This window comes from Chiroxiphia lanceolata, chromosome 6 (assembly GCF_009829145.1).
Source record: "Chiroxiphia lanceolata isolate bChiLan1 chromosome 6, bChiLan1.pri, whole genome shotgun sequence".
NCBI classification, from domain to species: domain Eukaryota; kingdom Metazoa; phylum Chordata; class Aves; order Passeriformes; family Pipridae; genus Chiroxiphia; species Chiroxiphia lanceolata.
The window spans coordinates 59325465-59352986 of NC_045642.1; the positions used below are offsets into that span (position 1 = coordinate 59325465).

Below are 27522 nucleotides of genomic sequence, written 5' to 3' on the forward strand. Positions count from 1 at the left end.
AGTCATCCAGATGTTTTAAACATGTTCCACTTTAAACATGCTGTTTTTCCTTAGCTTGCCCTTCAAGAGGCACCCAGGTGAAAAGTAGGAGTGACAAAAACAATCTGTTTGAAGGACAACTTCAGATAAATAAACCAGATCAAGCACGAACCAGCTCCCCAGGTCCAAGATCAGGGCAGAGGGCACAAACAGCACGAGTCGTTACCAACAGCCCCTTCCAGATTTCCCCCACTGCTCCAGAAATCTCCAGCACACCACAGCACGTGCCTGGTAAAGAATGCCATTCCCTTATGTACTGCCTGGTAACTGATGGCAGGAATACACACCAGAGTCCAGCTCTTAATGGAAACAAGCCAGAATAATTCCCTTACCTTCCGTGAAGCTTCCTGTAAGAGTTATGACAACAAACACTTTGCCTTCTGGCTCCAAATCCACCTGAAAAAGTAAAGACAATGTTAGAAGATTGGTTTCTTTAAGGCAAAAATCCTTTTCAGGATTTTGGATGACTAATCTTGCCAACATTTGATAATATTTAAACCTGTATATATTCTCATGCATTCCCTTAATTAAAAAAAGAAAAAAAAGCATCCACGGCCCAAACTGTCCAGCTCCATAAAAAACAACAAATTTGATTCCTTCTTTTTCCTAGAAGTGCTGCACAATCTCAGCCTTACTAGAGGAAACAGAGATTTAAAAAAAATAAAATATGGTTAACTGTATTCCAATTTGTCAGATACATGAAGCAGGACTAACACTGAATGCACACAATTCTCTGAAAAGATCAATGCATATCTGTTTTGAGAATTATATGGTTATTTCCCCCCTATTATATATTATCCCAGTGAAATTGTTTCAGTCTCTCAAAATATCATCAGTGCTGAGGTAAATGCTGATTTCTTACATAAATCACCTTTTGGCCTTAAACCATAGGAAATAGAAAACTGTTAGTGCTGTTACCTAAGGACCTCTTGTTATTTAATCTAAATTAGATAAAGAGAGAGATACAGAACATAATTTTAGGGATCAGAGATTCAATCCCAGTGTCAGTCAACCTGTCCTTGAAAGAAAGTACCTATTTTTTAGTGAGTAGATTTTTCATTCTGAGATATATTTTTAATACAAGTCTTGCTTTTGTATTTTTTTTATTCACTAGATAAAGTCACAGCTAAGGATTCCTGAAGTTTGAGTCAGGCTGTCACACAGAAATCTCACTTAAAAACCAAAACCAAACAAAACAAGGACAAGGCACTCCCCGACACCCTCCACAAATTGCAAGTTTAAAATCAGCAAAGAGGAGCTTCGCACCTCGTGGGTATCGATAACCACTGCTGAACAGGAATTCTGAAAATAGATCTCTCTGGGGGAATAAATAAAAATCATTATCCGAACCCTCTCTGCTCTTGTACAAGCACCTTTCCTTAGTTGGGCAGAAAAAGAAGCAAATTCACATTGGCAGCACCAAGTTTCACCACAGAAGTGCCCAGAATTTAATGCACCTTGGTGAGCACACTGCAGAGTAGAAAAATATTTCCCAGTCCTGCAAGAATGAATGATGTGCCCAGGCTCCCTCCTTTTTCAGGGGTAACACACAATGTATCCTGTCAACCCTCTGATTCCTCTCCACTGTTAACTCGTGGAACACAAAACAGGGAAGCTAGAACTGCTTGAGAAAATCCTATCAAAAAGTTGATTTTGCGGGCACTATATTTTCCACTAAAAAAACCCATAAAAATCACTCTCTCAGGGAAAATTTAAAGTCAATATTTAGCTTCGACTCAATATTAATTTTCATGCTTGTTTGTGCTGCATATTAGATTGGCTTTAGGAAGCTGTGTTTGAACAGCCCTCTGTCTCCATTAATACTGAAGACATTTCCCCAAATAAATTTCAACTCCAGTAATATCAGGCATCGTTTATGTCTAAATTTGAGTTCACTGGAGAGATGCACAGCTTTGTAAATAAATAGTTCTTTCAAAAATACATAATATCTATAACATCCCATCACCCAAACTGATTTATGGGATATCAAAAATTCAGATTTTATGGAAAAATCCTTTACTTACTTAGGTTTCCAAAATCATTCTTCAGTGCTTATCATTTTCCTGCCAGTCTCTGTACACGATACGTCAGACTCCTACTTTTACACTCACAAAGAGGATCCTTCCTCCCTTCTTCTGACAGACATGGTCTCTGGTGGGATGCAGAGCAAATCCTGCACTCCTTGTTTAGTCTTAAAAGCAAAGGCTTGTCAAGACTCAAGCAGCTGGGCTGAGACCAGGAGATGCAACAAAAGCATCATCCACCTTCGACACAGGGCAGAGACAAAAACTGGTCCCAAACTCTGTGGCACACCTTTGCTCTCCATCACTACAAATGGGACTCCTCTGCCCCTAGCACAGCATAGTCCTCTGCCTGCAGCACAGTCTTACAAAACAGAAACAAAATAATGCTGAAAGTAATAGCAGGAGATTTATGAGTTATAGAACAGTTTATCTCCCCTCCAGACTCCAAGATTAAAGACCAGTCAAATCCCCTACACCAACTAAGCAGCTGTGCTCATGTTATACCACAGGCCAAGAGCACTCGGCAGAGAGGATCTAGCTACACTCAAGATCTTCCCACAGCACATGTAAGCAGGATATAATTAAAAATTACAGCTGAAAGGCTCCAAAACAAGAAGTGAAGCCCCAGCATGCCAGGAGCTGCTGAAACTTTGGTACACCAGCACTCCACTGGATGCAGGACCAACAGGGAATTTTTATCCTAAATGAGGTTAAGTCAGACAGTCTTAAGAGTTTCTCTGGTCTTAAATTGATAGCAACAGCAACAAAAGACAAGATGAAATGAAATAAATAATAACAGACCACAGGTAAAAGTCTGGCTTTTGGACCTGCTGTGATCTCCTTTAAAGATGAAATTCAACCAGCTAAGTAGCGGCCAACACAACACCTGAGATAACTCCCAGATATCTGGAATGTGCCCGAAACAGAAAATAATCTCTGACCTAGAAAACTGAAATGAAAATGTCAGACCGCAGACCTGCCCTCCCGTGAACCGGCCCGAGATCAGATGATCAAGCAGCTCCCAGGCAGCAACACCCACCTGACAGGACATACTTCTCACCATCACAAACCCTGTACCACGGCCACACAACGTGGAGGGGCCTCGTGCTGGCAGCAATTGGCCTGTGAGCTCCTCACACTTGCTGGACCACAACCTGCGATGCTGGTGCAGCCCCACCACCGTTCCCACGCTGAGCTGCTGCCCCTGCTTCACACCTTCATCATGGCCTTCACGTTTGCTGTGCAGCTACAGAAACAGCACATGCTTCAGGATAGCTTTACCAACCCAGCAAGCAACTGCAGCCACAACTGGGCTTGCAGAAATATGCCCATAACCACCTGAAAACAGATGCCCACAGATTAGGAGTGTGGTACCCTACTTCTTCCCTATAAGAAGGAACTGCTAATAAAAGCCTTCCTTCAACCTTTTCAGTCACTAAAGCACTTTCATTACCAGCACCCACTTTCACAGACTGAGAGGGCTTCTCAGTGTTATGTTACTTAATAAGACCTGAGCACTTCAAAAGGAAGCGGCTGCCAAAGGACTGGCCCTCCAGCCATGGAAGGGATAACCCTATCTGGGGACGGCTGGCTGGCAGCCCAGGCCCTGACTGCATGCTGGCAAAGCTCTGGCAATGCTGGTACCTCCCAGCACCAGCCAACATCCTCGGGATCCAACCTCCCAACAGCAGTGTGGGTGTAATGCAAGTACCACGCAGATGCCAAGTTTCTCTTCTCACTTCCTTTCTTTCTTTTCCTCCCAGCACTGACCATGGCTGCTTAAAGGCAAAAAAAAACCCCACAAACCTACATTTTTACAGAGAAACAGGGGTCATAGTATTATTCTTAACAGAATTAGTAAAGTCCAAAGTAGACCATGAAATCAGTTTGGGTCAACAATGCAGGTGATGTTGATCTCCTTTCTCAAAGAAAGCTGGAGAACCTCAGAAAAACTCCACAGCCTGAAGGCAGCATATATTATGTTCAGGGGGAACTCCTACATCATAATACAGGAGATAAGTGATACAGGAATGTAACCATATGTATTTGACAAAATAATCAAAGGGTAATACGCACAGAGAAAAGTTTCTTAATGCCAAGATCTATTTGGCACAGGATAACTTCTTTTAGGGAATCACAGATTTCTGCCTGGAAGGTTTAGTATCAAAGCAGAAGATAAAGTGCAAAGAGAAAGTATTAGAAGAAACAAAGGAGAAGTCTGAAATTCTGTGCATGCCTTATATTGTGAATACTGTGAGGTGATCTCTGAATAAATCAAACTGAACTGGTGGTGAGCAGCATCACACCACTGGCACACAGAGCTGTAAACAAGCATCACCCTCCCCTCTCTCCAGGGCTTTCATCCTCAGCCTGGTCCCCCAGGGAACAATCAGGAGGAAAAACATAGACTTTCTGGCTGGTTTAGAGGTAAGTTGGCCAGGTTTTAGCTCACTGGGAGAGGAAAGTGTGCTTATCAGTGTGGTAAATCCTTTAGTCACCTTCAAGGAAATGATGACAGCACATTTGTCCATAGCACCAGGGGTGGATAAGATCAACTGTTGGAGCTCAGCTGTACCTGTGAGAACACCACAGGATTTTGGCCCAGAGCTAAGCATACGCTTTAACTTCTGTTGAACTCCACAGCCGTTCCTAAGAGAAAACAAGTGCTGGAGGATTTTGGCAAGTGAGCTGGAAACGAGCAGGTAAGGATGATGAGTTCAGCCACGGCTTCATTACATTTCCATTGTGAGACACAAGCCCTTGGCAGCGAGGCTGAACAAGAACCAAGGAGGACTTCACTGCTAACTCAAACCACTCACACGGTGCCCCATGCCTGAACTTGCCGAGATCGTGTCGCTCCACGTGACTTCAAAGGGAGCTGCCAGAGATCGGTTTCCCACAAGGAGGGGCCCCAGTCAACCACCTCACACACCTTCTCCAAAAAGGGCTGTACTAACATCGTTCCCAACAGCAGGGCAAATGGTATTTACTCCCTTTCACTGTGTTACAAAAAAAAAAAAAAGCTAATTCAGGAGCAGACAAGGGAACAGATGCAGGGAGACCAAAACAGGGCTCCTTAATCACATGCCTTCACACATATAATAAAAACTGGTCATGCATGATTCACCAATGGAAGAGGTTTGGAAAACAAATTCAGAAGGAGGGTAATCTCTCAGGCAACATATCAACACCCAGCTGAAGCATCCACTGAACCCGAAGAGCAGGTATAGTGGGTTGGCCTCCGAGACAGCCCATCGTGGCTCTGTGAGAGGCGCGCTGTGGATGGGAAGAGGCAGATCCAAAGGGCGGCTGCCTCCCTGCGAGTTGCTCCCTCTCCAAAACCCAGACAAGGTGGGCCTCCAGCATGAAAAGACCTCCTCAGCACTGCATCTCGCACAAGCACTAAATCTTGCAAACACAAGTTTAGAAAATTTTTCCTTTTTCCTCCCGTCCCCCACAACAGATAATCCAGTCTGGGAAGCCTGGTCTGAAGTACATCAGAATCAGTGGGAATCTTTTTATTGTCTTTGGATCAGACACAAAAGACGACTGCATTTACCCTGGAGCTTAGAACAGCCTTTCTCCCATTGCTGCTCCGTCCTTCCTTCCCCACAGGCACAATTCATAAGCATCCTAGAAGTACAGCCTTTTTTCTAAGCCATGTCAATGCTGACGTGGCTTCAGAACCAGAACAGGCCAGACACTTGCAGTGAATAAAGCAAATATAAAAGCTACCTGGGGACTTCATTAGCTTAATTAAACAAGTAGCTCTATCTTTTGACTTCCTACATAATTTTTAATTTTAATTAACAGAACTGCATATGTAATCAGTCATTTGTAGAGGCAATTCCCAAGGCTCTGCTCAGTTGAAAGAGTTGAGAGTCTGGGTTAGGTTAAACCTGGTTTTTCACATGCCTCTAGTTATTTCTTGTAATCTTTCTTGTTTAAGCTCCTAACAGATCATGCTTATGGAATGTCAGATCTTTCTGTGTTTTAATAAGGTAGCACTTCCTGAGCATGCCTTTGTTGGACAGGTCAGATAGAAACTTTCTCAGATAAATACATGGTGTCTGGATTAATCAGTCCCACTTGTCCTTTTCAAGGCTGACAGACACCTGTCTACCAAGTCAAGCACCTATGAAAATCCTTAGGGCTGTCTAGTACAGAGGGGATTTTGCATTTCCAGACCAACAGTTTAAAGCATTACAAATGCACACAGCGTGCACTTTTAAAGACTCAAGTCAGTGTGCCTAAAAAACAAACAAACAAGCAAACCCAAACAAAAGGGTGTCAAGTATCTTCTCATTCCTGCAAAGGCTGGTAAGTGCTTAGGGCAGTAATTCCCACTGCAGGTGCTAAGGGCAGACAGGGACAGTATCTCCACGACCCATGGGAAGCTCTGTGCAGGGGAGGCTCAAGGAGATTTGGGCATTCCGTGAATGGCAGTAACCCAAGCTCTTGTTCCACCCAAGGTTTGAGTCTGGTGCTGCCAAACAGCAGCATCTCCCTTGCTCCCAACAACATTTAACTTAGAAGCCAAGTCACCAAGCAATGAGGGAGAACAGGGTGTCCCAGTGCTGGGGAAAGGCTGTAGGTAAACTCAGGAATGGGTGGAAAGTCAGTCTCTCTCATAACTCCTATAACCAGTTATTCCAGCTATTACTGTAATATTGTTATTCTAATTTTTTGTTTCAGGACAGCTGCTTAAAATATTACTTTTGTTTTCAGTCAAGCTGCATAATTATAAGCTGTGCACCAGCCATGAACAATCATGCATAACTAATGACTCTTAGCCAATCCTGGACTCTTTAATCAATTTTAGTCTGGTTTCACCTAAGAGATTTCCCACTTCAATAGGAGATTTGCTCAGGTAGGAACAAGATCTATCCGTCCTGTGAAAATTCCTGCCAAGAAAACTTTCTTGAAGGGCTACAAATAAAATATAGATAAATAAAATATAAATTAGAAAAGGTATAAAATCTTAAAAAAAATAAAACTTTCAAGAGCATTAGCCAGAGCCTGCTCCTAATGGAGTTACACCAATTTATATTACTTTTGAGAAATCCCACCTCTAAAGCAATGAATGGTTTATGAGTAATGGTTGCAGGCAGCTCCTCTTTAGTATAATTGAAGAAAAATTTTAGGGTTATAAAGTTAAAAAGGGAGAAACAAAGACATAACTGGTTCAGGGACCATTATGTTTTTGTTCTCCTTATATTTTTAAAGAAAAGCAGCAGCAACTCTCCAGAGGAATTTTTTACTTCTTTTCCCGAGTTACGTGGCAGGGGGAGGGAATCCAATTGCCTGTTTATAAGTCCCACAGTACTGAAGTTTCCTGAAGAAAAAGAAGTATTGACCCCAACAGTACCACCACTGGACAAGAACCTGTTCCTTCAGAAATTTAAGTGAAACTCAAAATAAAATGGGGTAACGTGGGAGAGTCTCAGAGTCCCGTGCACACAACTGGAATCTGCAACAGAGGAGGGATTTCATCCACAACTTCAAGACAAGTGTGGGGCTAGAAGGGACCAGATTGGTAAATGGGCTGAGAAGAAAGCATGAAGGATGACCAGACCCTACCAGCGAGGGCAGAGAATGTGCCAAGCACGGGATGACTCTGCAAACTGCCCAAGAACAGCAAAGCAGGTGCAGAAACTGCCCCAGGAATGGTATGTGGCAGCCAGGGGAGATGCCAGGTAGAGAGAAAAGGCTGCTCTGAGCCTCCCTGAGCAGCCCCTGCAGCCCAGCTGGCTGCAGAGAAGAAGGGGCAGGACACCACACCTGCCTCCCCAGCTCCCTCCCACAGCCTGTACGACCATGGTCCATGTGAAACCAGAACCATGTGGGCAGGACAGATGCTGCCTTCCCCACGACATGAACTCACAAGCAGAGCTTTAGCTCTGCTGAGCACAATTAGACACTAATTATTAAACATAAATCTTTGTAACACCATGCCAAATACCACCATGGCCAGTCCATCACTGGATTTTCCTTTCAACTCCACTTGCCTTCCTCCCACAGCTATTTTATTTTTTAAGGGGTGGGGAGGAAAATCACAGATTACTTTAATTTCCCAAAGGCAAATACTGACATCAATTGCAGGACCACTAAATTAAAGGATGGCAAATGCAGGACTTCATTTTCAGCTGTCTGAACACTTGATTACAGCAAATACACCCGTGATCACATTCAGTAGCTGGTATCAGGCTATCAGTTCTGCATATGCAATATATGGAAATCTGCCTGCAAACATGTGTGTGTGCAACTGCAGGCAAAAGAGGCTGAAAGTCTGTCACTGAGTACACAATGCAGGGAATGCCCTTTTCTATCTCCAAGTTCTGTAGTTTATCAACAAGCATATCTTCAGTCTTCTACATTAACTGGACACTACTTGGCAGAAAACCCAGGAAGCTCTGCCACTTTTGCTGTTTACAGGAATAAAGAAATATGTCACTGACTGGTGCCAAGTAGGCAAGTTGGTGGCACTTCCCATTTGGAAACGGTCCAAGGGCCACAGCCATGAGATGGTGAGCAGAGCTTCCTCTGACATAGCTGAGCTTAGCACTGATGCAAGGTTCCCCAAGAAGGAAAGGGCTGGTGAGTGATAACAAGGCAGTGAGCCCAGGTAGCCCATACACCAGCCAGAGCACACCAAAGATCTGGGTTTGGCCCACAGAGGAACAGAACAGGCGCAACAGGCAGAAATATAGAAGGAGAAACACAAAGACTGGGTAGAGAAGCAATAATGATTCTCTCAGCCTTGAGAAGTCTACCATGGCACAGCATTCACCTGCAGTTTTAATTAATATTATTAACAAATCTAGGCAGACTTATAAATCATTCAGGACTTTACATATAGCAGCAAAGTCTGCACGTGTTCTGAGGTTCTGTGTCCAAGGAACTCTTGCTGGCTGCCCAAGAATCATCACCACACAGCTACAGCAGGAAAGCACTGTGTAACTTAAGGGAAATCCACTGGCTTGTACAGTTTCAGTCCTCAACACCCTGTTTATGGATCCAACACAGGGAATTGTGGGTCCCTAAACCAGCTGCAATACTCTGCAAAGAACCCCTCTGCAGTTGTCTCCTCAGTACCTTGCTCATTTACATACTTATGTTGTTCTCTAATTTTCAGTGCTGGGAAATATTTTCTTGTTATTCACAGGTTTTTATTGCCTAATATTAAGTTTCTGAGAAATTATTCTCATTCAAGCCTCCATTAGGTGTGTCACTATTTTTAAAATATCTTCCTGCTACATATAATTCATTTGGTGTACTGCTGCTTTTCCATTTTTGTCCAGTAGCCCTTTCTTCTTTCTAAAACAGGCCACAGCTGATGAGATCACGAACCATTAAAATCCATTAGTCCCCCAGATACAATCCATCAAATTTCTCAACACCTCAGGTAGCAAGGGGAAAGGTCACAACTTTCTGCGACTCCAACCATTTCTGTCAGATGCTCACTTTTGAAAAGAGCCAAATCCCGTGTTTTTAACAAGAGTTAAAAAGTCAAACCCTGGTGGTATAGCAAAAAGCAATCTGCTGGAAAACTTCAGTTATTTATGGTGCTTAATGACCACTAATGAGCACAGTAAAATTAAAAAAAAAGAAGGATTCTGGAGTGAGACGTGATCGACATCTCAATGCCAGCAGCTTGACAGCAGGAAGATGGGGTTCCACAACACAGAGGTACAGACACAAACCAACAGAGGGCTTGATTTACAGGCACCTTCCTTCTTCTTCCCCTCAACACTAAGTGCTGAAAAGATCTCTTCTGAGTCAAGGGCCTTGCAATACCCAATTTGCTCAGTTGGCAAGTAGTTTGTGTGCTGTATGAGGGTCCAAGAGGAATGTGCCCTGATCATCACTCACCTTTCTCAGCCTGACTTCCAGAGCTGCTAGAGCACTACTTTAGGGTAGAAATGCCAGGGAGGCCCACAGCACTTGCTTTTACCCAGGGAAGCTTCCCAGGTAGGCTGCCATCCTCGTATTCCAAATCCTAAAGCAGTGTTGCTGTATCACTCCTAAAGGCAATGTGATGGATGAAAGGAGCTCCAGACAAGATCATGCACATCTCCACCTTTCCAACCAAAGACAGCAAAGCCCCTCAGGGTGCCAAGGAAACCTTAGACTGCCAACAAGGAAAGCAGTGCATGGGGATGGCACAGGCAGAGCTAGAAACAGGGCTTGGGGTCTTCAAAAGCCTGGCCTAGCCCACTGCAAAACACCTCGGAAAAGTGCAAGGAAGACTCCACAGAACCCATGAAAGCAACAAGTGCAGCGGTCAAACACAGCAATCCAGAGGTCAAGAAGAGTCAATTGCTCCACAGCACCAGAACCCATCAGTCTTTTCAGTGACTTTAAAGCCTTGCTCTAAGTGCACTGGGGGGCAAACACCACCACCACTCCTGTCAGCATCACAGTGCATTAACTGATGTACAAGATCAAGTTATCAGCAATATTTCTGGCAAAACCTTAGACTTCAAAGACATGTCCCAGGGGCATGCCAGTCTTTAGAAGTACAGCTCCCATCATGGATATTCCCATTTAAAGTCTTAACTGTATTACTCATCCATAGTGAGGATACAAAAAGGAGAGATTAATTCAAGCAACTTTTGATGCTGGCATGGGCTGTAACACCATGGGAAAGCCTAAGCACCTATGTTCTGATAATTCTTTCCAGATCTGGAATAATCACAGTGACTTCCTTCTTCCTCCTCCCACTTCCTCACCTGGCAGTTTCTTAACACTGAAACTATTAAGGACTATCATTTATAGCCAGCCAGTATTAATCCACCACATCCCCTCTTACACTCCATGTTCTGCCAAATGATTTGAGACAGAAGGATGAAAAGCAAAATATCAAATATGAGTGGCATCTCACAGGAGAGAACCTGCCTGGGACACAGGGAAAGATGTAGAGAAAGGTTAAAAGCACTTTATCCCACATACTCCCTCTTCCACTCTCTGCCAACCATTTATGAGATTGTTCAATATCCCTGGTACACACATCCCAGAACATCATGTAAAAGCAGTAGCAGTTTCTGGCTGCATAGCCAATTAGATGTTTCCAAAGGTACAAAAAAAGAGGAGTGCCAAGGCATGCACTCCCCCAGCATTCCTGAAGGTATGATGTTTGCTCCTGGTGTCCAGATGTTACCGCTCATGACTCTGCTCTAATCCCACGAGGTCAGTGCTGGGAGCCACAGTCAAGTCTTCACGCAGCAAAAAGAATGTAGGTTGCAGCTGTCAACACCCAGAAGGGACACACCATTGCCAACATCTGCTTTGCCAAGTTAGATCATATCCTATGTCTATAGTGGGTTTTGTCTATGGGTTTGTTTTTCTGTTTGGGGTTTGGGGTATTTTTGGTGGGTGAGAGGGAAGAGTTCAATAAAAATATTTCTGTAAAACAGCAGTTAGAAAAAAGGGTGTATAGATGAGGTTCTTCATAGGGAAGGACCTGGGTTGTTCATTTGTACAGAAAGGATTAGGAAAAAAAAAAGTTCTGAAATCCTGAGGCCAAGCACTGCACTGCAATAAGAGACAGACTGTCCAAGACAAGCAATTTTTAGTCCCATCAAGTCTGTGATTACAGTTTTCCTCAGCTACCTCATGAGAAAGATGATCTCACTACCCACTTGTGACCATTAAGTCACAGCTGTGACTCCAGCAATTAGGCTGAGACCAGAAGGAGCTGAACAGGCCTCCAGCCTTCCCAAGCCACCGGATGGGTGACGAGGTGCCGTGTCACTGGGATGTGCTGTTCAGCTGACCCAGCCATCTGCCTCCATCTGAAGGAGAGGAGGCTCTTTTGGGGTTTGTGTGCAACTGCAAGCTGACAGGCAGCTTGCTGGCATCTACCAGCAGCACGCATATTTCCTCTTTTTAATGCTTCTTTTTCCCATTCCAAAGCGTGGTTTCACGATGAGGAAGCACTTCTCAACCAATGTGACCGAGATTTACCTTGGACTAAAAAACAGAGGTGGAGGACACCCAGAACTGGTATGTGGAGGAAAAGGTCAGAGTATGGTTGGAGTGGTTTTGCTCTCACGTCAGTTGAGAACATAATCTGGTGCTGGCCACATTTCCCATCCGCAACTCAACATCACCCACGAAGCTGCAGGTAAATGTTCTTCTCTTCAAACAAAGCTTCGGCTGAGGATTGCCAAAAGTCCCAGGCAATCTCAGGTAAGCCAAGAGGGCAGGCTCCCTTACAAAGCCATCATATTTAGGACAACTGTTGCCATGTTCCCTCCTTGATAGATGTTTAGTTTCCTTGTAAATGGGAGGCCTGGCATTTTATCTGTGCCACAGTGTTGCATATGCTTTCTATACAAACACACATGCTTTTAACTCCAGCACACTACCAAAAGTATAAATACCCTCCTGGAGAAAAGCACGTGGGTGGCACTGCTAATGTGGACCTTATGCTCCTCTTCCCACTGAGAAATAGCCCTGGTGAGGGGGGACACATTCCCTTAATTCCCAAGCAAAATTTTATTTACTCCAGGAAAAGTCACATCAATTTTAGTCTTATAACCTCAACCAGAGAGCCTTCATCTGCCGAGGACAGAAATCCCTTGGACAGAATTTCTTTTCTTTCAAAATAAAATTGAATCACTTGCCTTCTTTAAGATTTACCAAGCCTTGTAATATAAAGCTGAGAAGCCAGTCAAACAATTCCTGTGTTCTGTACGAGCAGGACTCTCAGCAACCACCTTGAGGGGAAATAAATGAAAGAGATACGGTCCCTCTAATAACCGATACACATTCAGTGAAGGGAATGATTACAAACATAGTCCCTTAAAAAGGATAATAAAACACATAATGCTGTTCAACTCCTAATATACATGATATAGGAAGAGCTCAAGGTAAGATTATAGAAGTGAAGAGTTAGATGGAATCATAGAATAAATACTTTGCGTTAGAAGGGACCTTAAAGATCACCTAGTTCCCATCCCACTGCCACAGGGAGGGACACCTTCCACAGGTTAAATCAAGCCCTGTCCATCCTGTCCTTGAACAGCTGATCCTAAACTGGAGCTGCTGACTAGATCCCTACCACGGCTACACGATGAATTTCAGCTTTTTATGATTCTAAAAGGTTCCTCCTGCAGCCCAGCAGCATTTGAAAAGCTTCTGGGACATTACCACAGACGGTAACACGAAGCAGTGGGGTGGTTTCAGATACTGAAAGTCTGAACATGTAATGACCTACTGGAAAATTCACAGTGAGTGATGGAAAGATCTGGTACTCTTCAAACACCTACATGTTCTGGTTGTGGCTTTGAAGCAAACCACAACACTGTCTATTGTAAAGAGCACTGTTCCTGTGGAAACAGTTGCTTAATATTGTCAGAGATGGAGTAAGAATAAATGCTATAGGTGTGAAGAATTTTGCAACTACCCTTTTACTGGCTAAAATATGTATATATTTAAAAGAAAAAAACACGTCCTGTTCTTACTGTTGACAGTGAAAAGCATTATTGGGCACAGATAAAGTGTATTTTTATGCAGTTGAAGTAATTAAAATAAACCCCAACAAACCCATATTTCATAGAATCACAGAATGGTTTGGGTTGGAAGAGACTTTAAAGACCACCCAGTTCCTATGCCCTGCCATGGGCAGGGACTCCTTCCACTAGATCAGGTTGCTCCAAGTCGCATCCAAACCGGCCTTGAGCACTTCCAGGGATGGGGGAATCTGCAAATTTCTCTGCAAATAAAATTTCTTATGCCCAGGACTATTAACATAAAGAGACAGTTTAGTCAACCTAGAAATGAACCACAAGACTTATACTGAGAAAATGTTGATGAGCTTTTCTGAGGTCAGGAAGATGTTTTCAGAACAGTCTTTCAGGAGCCAAGCATACGGGCACCGAGGGCTGTTTAAAACCAACAAGCTCAGTTGCTCTTTTCTCACCTAATGCTCATGTTCAAAACAGGAACAGGCGCTTCAAAAAATGTTACTAAAATAAGAAGTGCATTGCTTAAAAACAATGAGTACTGCATATGCATTGCTGAGGCAAGTCTCTTTGCAGTAAGCTTTTTTATATATAGAAATAACACCAGTGACCTCGTATTAATCACAAATACTCCTTTCCCTATGACAAAGGGAAATGACAAACTTGCAAGGACATACTAGAAGCCTTCTAAGATGGCATCCACATAAGCCAAAACATGTGACAACTTGACTGATCTTTGCTCTTCTTTGAAGAAATCCACCTCAACCCTAAAATTTTATTCTTGACAAGATCAGAATTGTGCAATTCTAAAAGGAACCAGTCGGTGATTTGGCGATAGCTTGAATTCTCCATTCCAAGGTTCTTCTCAAATTCTGGAGCGCTAAAGTTTTTAATTCTAAGACTTTTACCCAAGGAAGTGGTAACTAGAGAGAACATAAGCAGTCAAAGGGGTTTCTCCTTGCTACAGGCAGTGCTGAGCAAGAACCGAAATGAGTTTGTGTTGTGTCCTGTTCTGTCCCACGACACGCACACGTTCACCGGCAACTCTACACCACGAGCAGTGACATCCTGTGCTCCTGCAGAGGTGCAGCCACACACAGCAACTCCTCACCCCAGACACAGCTCCCAACACCCCTTTGGCAGAGCTCAGGTAACCTCAGAGTGGGGTTTTGTACATGTCCAACATCGGCAGCTTCTGGGAAGAGCACAGGGTTGACTATGGTTTAAGGAGGGAAGATTTATATTAGATATTAGGAAGAAATTCTTTACTGTAAGGGTGGTGAGGCAACTGGCACAGGTTGCCCAGAGAAGCTGTGGCTGCCCCATCCCTGGAAGTGTTCAAGGCCAGGTTGGAAGGGGCTCTGAGCAATCTGGTCTAGTGGAAGGTGTCCCTGCCCATGGCTGGGGGGCTGGAACGAGATGATCTTTAAGGTCCCTTCCAACCCAAACCATTCTGTGATTCTACAAACTGATACATCATTAACCAAGTTCTTTGGTAGATACAAAATTAGGGGAAAATCCATCTTGGTATCAAGCTTTGATCAAAAGCAGATTACTGGCCCTAGCCCCCCCAAAATTCCCCCCCCTCCCCTTTTCTTCCAGTCATCACCACTCCTCTGCAAAGGCAGCAGAATGGACGGTTGCTTTTGCACGACTCCAAAACCACAGCTAACAGCCCACCACATTAACTCATTCAGCATTTGACTGATGGGTTTTTTAGCAAGCTCAGCTGTGAAATAGGGTAGGTGAGAAGCAGAGGCACAAGCAGGAAGCTCTCTGCCTTTCCTGCTTCACAGCAACTGCCCATGAGGCAGAGGAGGACAAAAACCTGCTGGGTGCCCTCCCAGATCTGCCCTGTACAAACTGCCAGAGCTCACAAGTCACAAGCCTGCTGAAAAAGTGCTCCATCATGTTTGAACACAAAACTCATTCCTAGTCTGAATGACTTTGTAAGCATTAACCCAAATGAAAAGGGTTTCATCCATACTAGCACGTGAACGTATTTTGCCTACAAGGGGCTGAAAAACATTCTATGAGGATGCCTGAATTTTTGATGCTTTATTCCTGAGCCTTCCAGACACTCCAGAATCCAGAAGTTTGTTCTTCATTTCAGCACTGTCACTCCAAGAGGATGACAAGCCCTAAGGATGTGGATACAGTGAGTTTTGGCCTACAGAGACTACATTTTAACAGTAAACATGGGGGTTCCACTGTCCTTTAGGTAGAGCTGGAGATCAGAACGTGACAAAGAAACGACATCTGCTTCTGTATCACTTTTGCCCATTTCTTTTGCTTCATCATACCCCTTTTGTCCCTCAAAGGGAAAGAAGAAAACCCTACTATCTGGGCTCACTAGCAGATCTCTTGAACTCGCTCCTTTCTTGGACATGAGCACCATGAATTTGATGATCTACGTTCACATCAAAAAATCATTCAGCAAGGTTTTGCAACAGAAAGTCAAATGTGTCCCTTTCTAGAATCAAGAAAACAGGGAGAAATATCATCTTGATTGGCAAAAATGTTACTTGAGCTAATTATTTGAAAATGTGGTCAAAATTAGTTGCTACCATGAAGTACTGATGGGGTTATTACAACAGGGGGTAATTTTCGAGAGGAAGATGGCTTGATCTAGCACAGCTGGGTTTCTACCCAGTTCTGCTCCACTCAAAACTGAGAACAGCTTAGTTGCTTATATAGTAGCTACTAAATGACCACAGTTACATCCCATTACGTTAAGGAAGATGCAACAAGCCAGTATTTTTCCTTAGCATAGGTCTGTGAGCTGCCACATCACGAGCCCCCTGCAGAAACAAGGGACAGAAACTTCTAAGAAAGGAAACTGATTGCAGAGTCATTTCCAGCAATCTCCAGTACCTTGCCCTCCCTCACACACCAGTCATGTGAGCAATTCTTGGGGAGTACCCAAAGCTGTGCTTTTTACTGTTACTGAGGAAAGAGATTATGAAGTGATAGGTGTGGGGCTCCAACTTGAAAACTGATTATCAACAGCAATACTCCCACCAAGACCTATTAGGAGATGGAGGCTCGCACACTCAACACCAACAGAGCTTTTGTACTAACACTGTTTTCCAACTGAGTAGCTTTGAGAAAAATCCCACCATGGATTGGGACCGCACAGTAACATTTTCCTCACATGGTTATATTTTTTTTCCTTGCCCAGGAGCAAACTGCCTTACAGAATAAATTTTAATTGAACATATTAATGTTAGATGCCTAAGTCTGTGAATGACCTAGATAATGAACTCATTGCACGGAAGCCAGTTCCCTCTTCTTCCTCAGAGCTCCATAGGCACTCACTGTGCCCAATAAATAATGTACAACCCAGCCATCATTATAAACTCTTGTTACATGCAAGAAGGGGGAAAGAAACATGTCCAGTTCTTCTCCCAATTAGCCAGTGCAAAGCTGGCAGCATTAACTCCATTGATGCCACTGGAAATCCCCTGATGGAAATCTTGCAAGCAACACCAGAAGCAAGCACCAGGCTCCTGTTCTGCTGAAATCGCACTGAAGACACAGGCAAACAATTTTTATGAAAAGTAAGAAAGGAAGAATATAACTTTCACATTGATGTTATTAAAAATTGATGCCAGAAAAAAGTGAGGTATAGAAAACACCATGTGTGTATCAGTTTACATATGAGGAAAGGATAAGATTTAAAGCACTTAAAATTTAAAAGAATTAAAGGATATGAGATAGAAGGAAACACGCTGTAAATCAATTCCCAAATTTCATTACTTAGGACTACATTTTTCCTGTGCTCTTCAATCCTGGGGAAAAGGCCAACAAGCTATAAGGCCTTGTTTACCAAGGAAAATAAATGCAGGACAAAGTAGGAATTCAAACAGGATAAGCTAGTCTTTCATTAGCCATTCTTGATTTAGACAACCTTCATTATTCTGAAGGAACAAAGCCCAGAACTGAATACATTTAGCAAGGGATGAGCACACTGACCAGACTAGGTGGAGAGAATCCCTCTAGGAACTAACTCACATGCTGCCAATCCAGCTCCAGTGCTATCAGAGACAGCATTGATTTGCAACTATGTTGTCAGATAAAAGCACTTTGGAGCACAGACATCCCATGCTGTGGGCTGATTTTTACTGTCATAGTAAAATTGTCACCCTCCTTCCTATCCCAGCCATGGAGCCAGCTCCAGCAGACTGACACAACCCTAAATGATCTTCCTGACAGTGCACGTCTCTCTCTGACTCACACCCACAGCACTCGGCATAGTTACAGCTGGTCCCTGGTTGAACCTACTACAGTATCTATAAAACTGTGAATGATGGCAAATATTTTCTATCCAAAAAACAATAAAAAGATTCCCAAACTAAGACCCCATTGCTATCACAGGTGGTTTAAGACACTGAAGCAGGTGGAGATTTATATGAAGACTTAAATTTACAAGTGACATCTTGCTTACATGACAGAGTAAAATTAAATTTACTCAAGAGAAAAAATACAAAAGACAGTGTTATGCTAAAATGTAGACTAATGACAAGGAACTAAGAAAAAAATAAGAAACAAGCAAAGGCAAAACAGAAACCACAGAGTAGGCCAGAGAGAGAGAGGGCTAGAAACCAGAGGTGCTGCAGGCAGGTATGAGCTGCTTTTTCAGACTAAATGAGACCAGCTGGTAAGTCAAAATCCTGTCTGAGGATGGCTGGCATAGAATATACAAGACAAAGGCAGGAAAAACACCTCACTGTTAGATATGGAACTACTATCTCAAACCTCTCCTCAGCCTCTAGATTCACATTGTCAGACAGTCTGTCACTGTAATTCTTGCTATTAGGTGTAATGTCCTGGGACAGCATAGCCACATAGCCTGTTTCTCACATCCTCTTCCTCACTTGCCTCCATTTGAGAGATTACAGGGCTCTACTGATCTGTCAAATGATTTCACACTGCAAATGGTTTTACGATTTTTTTTTTAAACATACAGCAGACACACGATACTCATACAGCAAATCATGTTTAGAAATGTGACTTGCATGGATGTATTTTCCTCCTCTTCTCCTTTTGACAAAAATATCTGTATTACAATATAAAGTAAAAAAAAATAAAAAAATAAAAAAATAAAAAAAGAAATTCCACTTATGCCTAAACAGCGTTCTCATGTTGGTTTAAAAAACAGAATAAATAATCTGTCTCCCACCTCACAAACTCAAGTCAGCTACCCAAGCTGCCCAACTTGTTTTTCTTCACCAGTATTTCATCTCCTGCCTGTTCCACAGTCAGGAGAACTCTCCTAGAAGGAGTCTGGAGAGCTGCCACCATACGACTGAAGCAAATACAATCAATTCACTCATGAAACTCAATACTTACAAAACTGGGCAGGTGAACACCAAGAAGAAGTCCTTATGTAATGTCATCTACAGATTCACACTCCACTCCCTCCCTCCTCCCCTGCCAACATTTTTTTGTATTGGCAAAGCTCCTGGGTAAGCACAGTCACAGCAGCTGGCTCTTCCTGCAGTGCGAGCTGTGCTGGCCCAAAGGGCAGGACCACACCATATGATGGAGCACAGAAATTCCCATCCAGTGACACGGAGGGCCAGCAGACAAGCAGAAATCTTATCCCAGACCTGACATCCCAAATGCCCTGAGGCTGTGTAGCCCAGGATTGCCATCCTCCCCAGGCTGGGCTTCACTGCTTTGCAAGGTGGCACTCAGAGGAGACAACCCTGGGTGTGACATCTACCTGTCAGACAAGACACAGGCATCCCCTGTCTCTCTCTGTTCGTGTTGAGGACTGCATCCCTTCATCAGGACACAGATCATTGCTGGGCTAGAGAGCATGAGGCTTTCTGGAGATGCAGTGGGTCCCACAAAGAAAGGCAGTAGCCCAAAACTGGCAGTTGTCAGAGCAACTCTTCTGCTTGCAACCTGCCCCCTGCCCCACATTGGAGGAGCCCCAGGAAAGAGCAGAGCAGGGAGCGGGGCCATCAGCCGGTCAGACTGCTCTGGCAGCTGTGGGATAGATCTGGCCATCGATTAGATGCCTCTGGTCTAGCACAACAAGGGCACAAGAGATCACAAGGTCGGGGTAGTGAAAAAGCAGTTTTTTCCATCACCTTGGGCCCAGGACAGACGCTGAATATCTGGAACACCAGAACTGCTGAGAAATGCTTGCTCCTGCACGGCATTGTTCTAACACAACAAGACCTGGTTTACATCTGTTCATGGTGCTGGCTCCCAAAATAAAGCAGGATGGTTTCCTCAGCAATTGACCTCCGTAAGTGATGAGAACAACTCACGATATCAGAGCATAAAAAAGCATCATTGGCATTGCAGAAATTTAAGCAGTTTGTCTGGCTTACCCTAAGTGGCTTAGCAACGTTAATTGGACGTTTCAAGATGCACTTTGTTCTAGATATATATTAGTTATCTTTGATATAATTATTACAAAGCAAGTCTTTCTCTCACAGCAATCCAGGGATCTTGTACCAGCACAAGGGCATGGCTTGGGAGAGGAGCAACCACCTGGTGAGCTCCACCAGGACACGGCACCAGGTTCGTTATCCAGGACTCCAGCCTGGGTCACCCCACAAATAATGCAGGGGTGGAACAAGCAGTCAGAGCAAAGATTGCTCACTGTTTCGAGAAGAAATTAAGTTTGCAGCATGGTATGACATATATTAACTGCATGCCTAAATAGGATGAGATCTGGGAGGCAAAAAGGTGCGATGGCTGATCCAGAATCCTTTAGAAAAGCTTCCAGTAACTCATTTCACGTGGAAATTCTTCTGTTCATCTTTTTCTCCATGGTTACACAAAAGGTCCCCGATTTCCCGATTGTATTAGCAAAGCACAATAGCTACAATCCAGCCTAAAACATCAAAGGAGCTTTGATAGTTTGTGAAGAAAGGGTGGGAGTCTTATTCACTTCACTAAGGGATATGTTTTTCATATTGAATTACCCTGCAAATCAGTAGACTTTCTAATGGCATTTCAATAGCTTAAATGGCCCCCTTGACAATCCGTTCTGCAGGGTTTATTGCCAATAAGCTCAAAATGGCCAGAAACCAAATCATTACTCAGAAAATACTCCAAACAGAAAGCCTCTGACAGCCTGGGTGAAATGTGCTTTACTGAAAGACCTGTGGCAAAAGCTAAATATAAACCATGAACTGAGTGAGGCAAGGCTGTGGGGCCCAGGGCTGAGGACAGAGCTTCCTGGGGTGCTGGGCTCACTTGTGCTGTGGTCACCCCATTGCCCCCTCCTCCTCCTCCACACACAGTCTCTCTGAAAAGAGCAATCCCAGGGCTGGGGGTGTAGGTCTGCAAACACCCTCTCATGAGCTTCTACCATGATCAACACTGTTGAAGGCAATGTGGGCATCAGCCCTTGGCTGCCTCTTCTCCCTCTAACTGGGGCTTGCAGGTAATTCAGTGGCAACACCAGCAGCAGGAATATAAAGATATCCCTGGCATTAAAGTCAATGCCCCCACTCCAACAAATCACATCAACAAGGGCTTCACAGAATGGTTTGGGTTGAAATGGACTTTAAAGATCACCTCCTTCCATCCCCCAACACCATGGTCAGGGACACCTTCCACTAGACTAGCTGCTCCAAGCCCCAACCAGCCTGGCCTTGAACACTTTCAGGGATGGGGCATCCATAACTTCTTTGAACCACCTGTGCCAATGTTTTACCACCCTCATTGTAAAAAACTTCTTCCTTATATCCAATCTAAATCTCTCCCCTTTCAGTTTAAAGCCATTACCGTTTGTCCTGTTACTCCATGCCCTTGTCCAAAGTCCCTCTCCAGGTCTCTTGCAGCCCCTCTAGGTACTAGAAGGTGCTATAATGTTTTCCTGGAGCCTTCTCTTCTCCAAGCTGAAAAACCCCAACTCTCTCAGCCTGTCCTCATAGCAGAGGTGCTCCAGCCCTTTGAGCACCTTTGTGGCCTCCTCTGGACTTGCTCCAACAGGTCCATGACCACCTTTTATTGAGAGCCCCAGAGATGGATGCAGTACTCCTGTATATCATCCCTCATGCAGATTCACCTTGAAGTGACTGCCACTGCAGTCCCCATAAGACCATTTCTCTCTGGGTCACTGAAGCACCTGATTGCCTGGACTCTGGCCTGCCCTATCCTTCACTCTCAGGACTCCTGCTCTTCCCCAGGCAAAGAATTCTCCCCCCCTTCAGCCACAGTCCCAGGTGAATGCAGTGACTGCCAACATCTCTGAAGGGGATAGAAACACCTAACTGCCCATATTCCCCAAACCTATGGGCCCACCAAGCTGCAAAGCCAAAGGGCCTGGGTACCCTGCAGAGGGGTTGGGTTCAGCTTTTGGCTCAGTGGATGCTCACAGGTGGGGAAAGTGAGGTGGTGATCCTTGCACAGCCTATCCCACCCAAACTGCTCTGAGTGAAGTGTGCTTCTCTCACACACACCTCTCCAGCATTCCCACAGCCCTTCCCAACTCCAAGAACATCAAAGCAACAGCTCTCAAGACACAGCTGTGGAAAAACAGACTAAGGAACTCTCTAGAGAGCCATTACTGCAGCAGGACCAGGCACCCAGGTACATGAAGGACAGACAAACCCACATCTTGCTGTACCCACTTCAAAGGCAAGACAGGGACTTCAATTCTACAGACCCCTACTGGTTCCAATCACTGGAAACTGTTTTTTCTCATGCTTTGACCAAATCTTTCCAGGCAAACACAATCTCAAGCAAAATGCCTGTGTTCTCCAAGGATGCTCACAGTTGCCAGACGGGCCATTTATTGGGGAGGAGCAGGAAACAGGACTCCAAATAGCTCAACTTCTGATGCTGAAACAGGGCAGAAAGTGTGCAGCCCTTCACGACAGTCAGCTCTAGATGTTCTCATCCGCTCTGATCAGTACAACTGTTATCAGCATCACACACACATGGATTATTTAACACCTGACAAATAGCAACAACCTTTCTTTTAGTTATTACAGCCTTTCTTTTAGGCTGCAGGGCACTCTCAGGTAGCCGTGGTGCAGGGGACTCTGCTGGCATTCTGAAGAATCTGTTCACAGGGCCAAAGGACAAGTGTATGCTAAAGAAAAGAAAGAAAAGCTGAAATTACAGTAGTTTTAAAACCCATCTTACATTCTGCAGTGAGTCTTTCTCTCCACTAGTCCTACTAAACATAATAACTGCATTTCAGTAATAATAATTACAGAAACAACATAAAACTTATCAAGGAATAGGGAAGGATCTTATTTTACCGGAGCCTAGTTTGCAATTAATGTGCAGTGTGACCTTCACACAAATCAGAGATCTGTATTACATACAAAAATGGTTATTGTGTTCATGGAAATAGAAATCATATGGACAGATTAGCACTGCTTTTTATCTCAGCCTCCTCCTGCCCTCTGGAAGGAGACACTGTTTATTCCCAGCTCTACAAGCTGCAGTCCATCTCTACAGGTAGGCATCAACTGATGCAGACACAAAATACTGCACCACAAAATCCTCTGTCAAGAGCTATAAAGTATTTTGGCTCCTGAAGAAAGTTTTGCTCACCTGAAGAACACTCTGCAGCCAAGCAGGAGTCAAAACAAGCAGCAACTATATCATATTTGACCTGCAGCATCCTGGCTCTCTCCCACAGTCATGATGCTCTGGAGAAGTTGCCTTTTCCTTTAACGCCTCAACTTAATGTTCAGCAAATACAATTGTATATAAACATGGGTAAAGAACAATTTTTTTTTGCCTTCAGAAAGAAAAAAAATCATAGGGAAGGGTACAAGCAAAAGAGCTCAAGTGAAGGAATGCACGAGAATTATTTGTCTTAATCTCTTCCTGCACACATGAACAAATCATAACAAACTCATCAGGAAGTTGCGACGGGCTCATTAATCTTATAGCCCATCTGTTATGTGATTTCCTTCAGTGTGCTCTGATGATGTGCTACTTCAAGATGAAGGTTTAATTTACACTCCTTGTTAAAGTCCTAGAAATTATGACATCTCTGCCCAGAGACTAACAATTTTTACAATCAGGATTAAATAATTCCCTGGTAAACAATGCCATTCAGTACCTGTAAACAGTGTTTCCCCAAGGTTAAAAATTACTTTAGCTACTACATAAAACTCATAGGAATAATCCTATGTATTGTAAACATCCCCCCTTTCAGCTACACTCAGTACTCCAACTTATTTATGTTGTTTCACTGACCTACGACATCTTCCTACGCTGCACTCAGAGGCAGTTAAAGAGGAGATAATAACTTTAAAGATGCATTTACCTGCCGAGTAAAAAGATCTTAGCACATGCTAGTGCAAAACTAAATGCTTTAAAAGGCAAGTTTCAACCCTGATGTAAATCACAGCATAAGAGCTTTCGGATAGCAGCCAGCTCAGTTCTCTCCTGCCCTGCACCTGGTCATGCGCACCTGTGTGAAATGCTACCATTCAGGTTTGCACAATTTCACACCCACACAGGCAAATGCCTCCCAGAGAGAACATGGCACTGGAGAGATCACTCTCAGTTTGGACTACACTAAAGTATGCTGAAGGCTAGATGGCATTTATTTGACAATATTAATAAAAACTACGGTGCCGCAACTTGACAAGTAAATATAAGAAATGGGAAAGAGAGAAGGATCTTGAAGTTAGTAAGATCTTAGATGTTTGATCAGTGGAAACTTAGTCAAATGTGTTTAACAATTAATATACAAGTTAGAAAATACCAGACTGTGCTCATATGTTTATTAGAAAGACTTCAGAAAACAACTAAAATAGTTGGGAGAAAAAGGGTGACTTTTGAAGAATCTCTGAAACGTGGATTTTAATGCAAATCACGAACAGAGAACTCTGTCCCTGACCCAGTGGTATGACTCAGGTGTATCAGCATTACTGATGAGACAGCTCATGTCCATACATTTACTCATCTGCATAAGTGTTCAGGGCCATTATTGCAGTGAGGTACCTGCAAGTCATCTGGGAAGTACCAATGCTTACACACCAACTGCTCCTCCTTGCCTCTCGCTGACACTTCCTACAGATCTCACAAGAGGTGGTGACCAAGTTACAAGTAATCATTCCTTTTTTTTCAGCAGAAGAAAACCCATGCTTATCAACAGAGCAGCATGAGCCCGAGAACTCTCGCCAAAACTTTCAGGCCAGAAGGTGAGCTGAGGGACTGCACAGGTAATTCCCAGGCAGCTCCACTCTGCGGAGAAGAGCTCAGGGAGCAGAGGTAGCAAACTGCCCTGCCCTGTTTGGCTGTTATCAATCATTTGGAAATTCCCAATATACTGTTATCTTTGTCTCTGAAAAGTAAACATAAAAGTTTTATTTCAAATCAAAATCAAAAATTGGGCACAGTCAAGGGAGTATAAACCAGGTTAAATGTTGGGGATTCATCAATTTTCCCTACATTTTATTCACTCATTCCTCGCCTATCTGTGCTTTTGTTTTGGGGATGGAAAAGGGCAGAAATGAAGGACTTCGGAGTATAGGTGTCGCAAATAATCTACAGTTCCTTCTGGTATTTTGTATTGTGCCAGCAGTTCGTGGACCCTGGGTTAGTAGAAACCAGCATTTCCTATCCTTCTGATACACAAACACCCGTGACAGCCTTGCTGCATTTATCAAGGCATATTCAATTATCAGGGCAAGATGCTGTTCCCTGTCATCATGTGACCCTGGCTGCACGCTATGCAAGAGGCTAAAAAAGCAAATCACAAGGGAGAGGAGAGGAGAAAGGGAACAGAAGACAACACTTGTTCACTCCCCAGTAAATCCACATCAGCTGTAATTTCCAGACATTAACTAGAAAGGAGAGCAGCTCTTAGCCTCTGTCTACGTGCCGAGATATAACATCAGTTTAGATCAGTCTCATTCAAAAAACTTGCTGATTGTTCAACCCATTGCACCCATCAGCTCACAGGTACAGGAGTTCATAAAACACATGTCTATCCAGCAAGGCTTAGAAACTTTTCCCTCACCAAAGACCAGATGACTATTTCAGACTGCATCAGCCCTAAAAATCAGCACTGCAGGATGAATGAAATGAAAGAAACAGCACATGAAATGAAAGAAACGTGCATGCATCCATATTAGAGCAATATGATGACAGGTATTTTAGTCATGGGAATAAGGCCACCACCTCTGCAGCACAGTAGTTCAATCCCACATGCAGCCAGCCCCAGCGCAACCACGATTCCAGCCTCCCAAGAGGACAGGGCCTCACTCAACAGCAAAGAGGAAACACCCCCAGCAAAGCAAACATGAAGAAAACCCTCAAAACCACAGCTCACTCTCCTGAGCTCACTCCTTTGCCTTGTCTGTAGGGCTCTGGACCATATGTAAAACTGCTTTAGCACAAGTCCCAGGAGTAGCTTCTCTCCAGTGCCAAAGGGAGCCTGGCAAGCTGGGCACGAACCCACTCAGCAAACCCCCAGCAACTCTGCTCTGCCTCAGGCAACACCTCAGCTCAGCCACTGCAGCTGGGCTGGGGCCCTTCTGTCCCACACTCGGTCACAGCACTGACTGTCTCAGAGACAACACCTTCAGGACATCAACTTCAAGCCTATCCATAGGGTACCTGAGCACTCCATAATAAACAACAAAAATAGCACCAATCTACACCTATCCATCAATCACTCTAAGCATCCCAAAGGTGAAACAGCACACCTCAGCCACAGACCCTGGCTGAGAGCAGAAAGCACCACTGATCTCCTTGTGATAGGATCAAGACGTCAATCCGTTCTCTATACTCTCAGCTCTCCTTCCTCCCCATCTGATTTATTCTGCTGGTTACCTGATGGCACACGTTGAGCTTCTTGGCCTCAAAATGTTGACATCTAGCTTAGCCTCAAAAATTCTCATCTCTTCTGCACCTTCTCTACTCCGAAGAAATGCCTTTTCCCCCTAACTCTCATAAGCAAACTACTGTCTGGATCAACACAATTACTTGCTCCTCCTTTACAGTCCTGGAAGCAAAGGTGCAACTTTAGAGCCTGTGCTATTTCTCTGACATCACGACTAAGGCATAAAGGAGGTTCTCTGGGCTGGATGCAAGTGACAATGACTTGGAAATAACCTAGAACTAGCTCTAAGTGAAACTGTCTTCACCCAGAACAACACTGTACAGAACAGACACAAGGCTACTCCTGACATTCTGGTAAGAAGTCCCAGAAATTCGCAGGCACACAGCAAACTCATGTGCAAGTATGTGGAGAGCTGAGCAGAAGTACAACCCCAGCTATCCACGTCTCCACGTACCGTCTCTGTGCAGTGCTAAGCAAGAGGACGAATGGGCACCTTCCTCTCAGTTATCTATTCCAAGTCTTCTGGTAGCCTACAAAGAGGACAGACTTCACAGCCCCTGCTGCAGCGGCTGCACCCTCCAGCTACCACACCTGAGACATTTTGCTCTTAGGGTCCCCAAATGCATCAGCTGCAGAAGCAGCCTAAGGCAACCTAAAGCAGAGGGGCACAAAGAGATGCGGGAAGGAACAGCCCTGTGTCCATGCAGACACACACACAGCGCGCGGCTGCGGCACAGGCAGGCGAGGACAAGCCCCAGCTCTGCGAGTCCCCTTCCGGCGTCTCCATTCATTGCGAGAGGAGTCCGGCTCAGCTTCTCCCCCACCGAAAGCGGCCACTCACCCAGCCCTCGAAGCTGTCGCTGGGGCCGGCGGAGCGCAGGAGGTCCTGGAAGGGCAAGGTGCAGTTGGCCACGAAGTCGTCGTAGCCGATGGGGGTGTCGTGGAAGACGGAGAGCTCGATCTGATGGCCGTCGGAGACCGTGGCCGAGAACTCCTCGTTGTAGGTGGGTTTGTTGGTCTTCTGCTTGGTGCTGGTCTGCCCCACGCGCACCTGGTCCACGCTAACGGTGACATAGGGATCCAGGAGTTGGTAGCCCTTGCGGAAGAGCGAGTGCCGGAGGGACCAGCGGGTGGGCTGCAGCCCCACCGCCTCCCCGATGCGCACCTTCAGGTCGCCGTTGAACTTCATGGCTCCGGACAT

At 44.4% G+C, this 27522-nt stretch overlaps 1 protein-coding gene across 1 annotated transcript in view; it reads right to left on the reverse strand.

Annotated features, from left to right (window-relative positions):
* The window catches only part of PRKCH (protein kinase C eta), a 118315-nt gene extending 90793 nt beyond the window's left edge, over positions 1-27522 (reverse strand). The window contains exons 1-2 of the mRNA XM_032691997.1: positions 27163-27522; positions 372-435 (exon numbers count right to left, since the gene is read on the reverse strand). Of these exons, the coding sequence (XP_032547888.1) occupies positions 372-435; positions 27163-27522 (424 nt within the window). The remainder of the gene's footprint in view (positions 1-371; positions 436-27162) is intronic.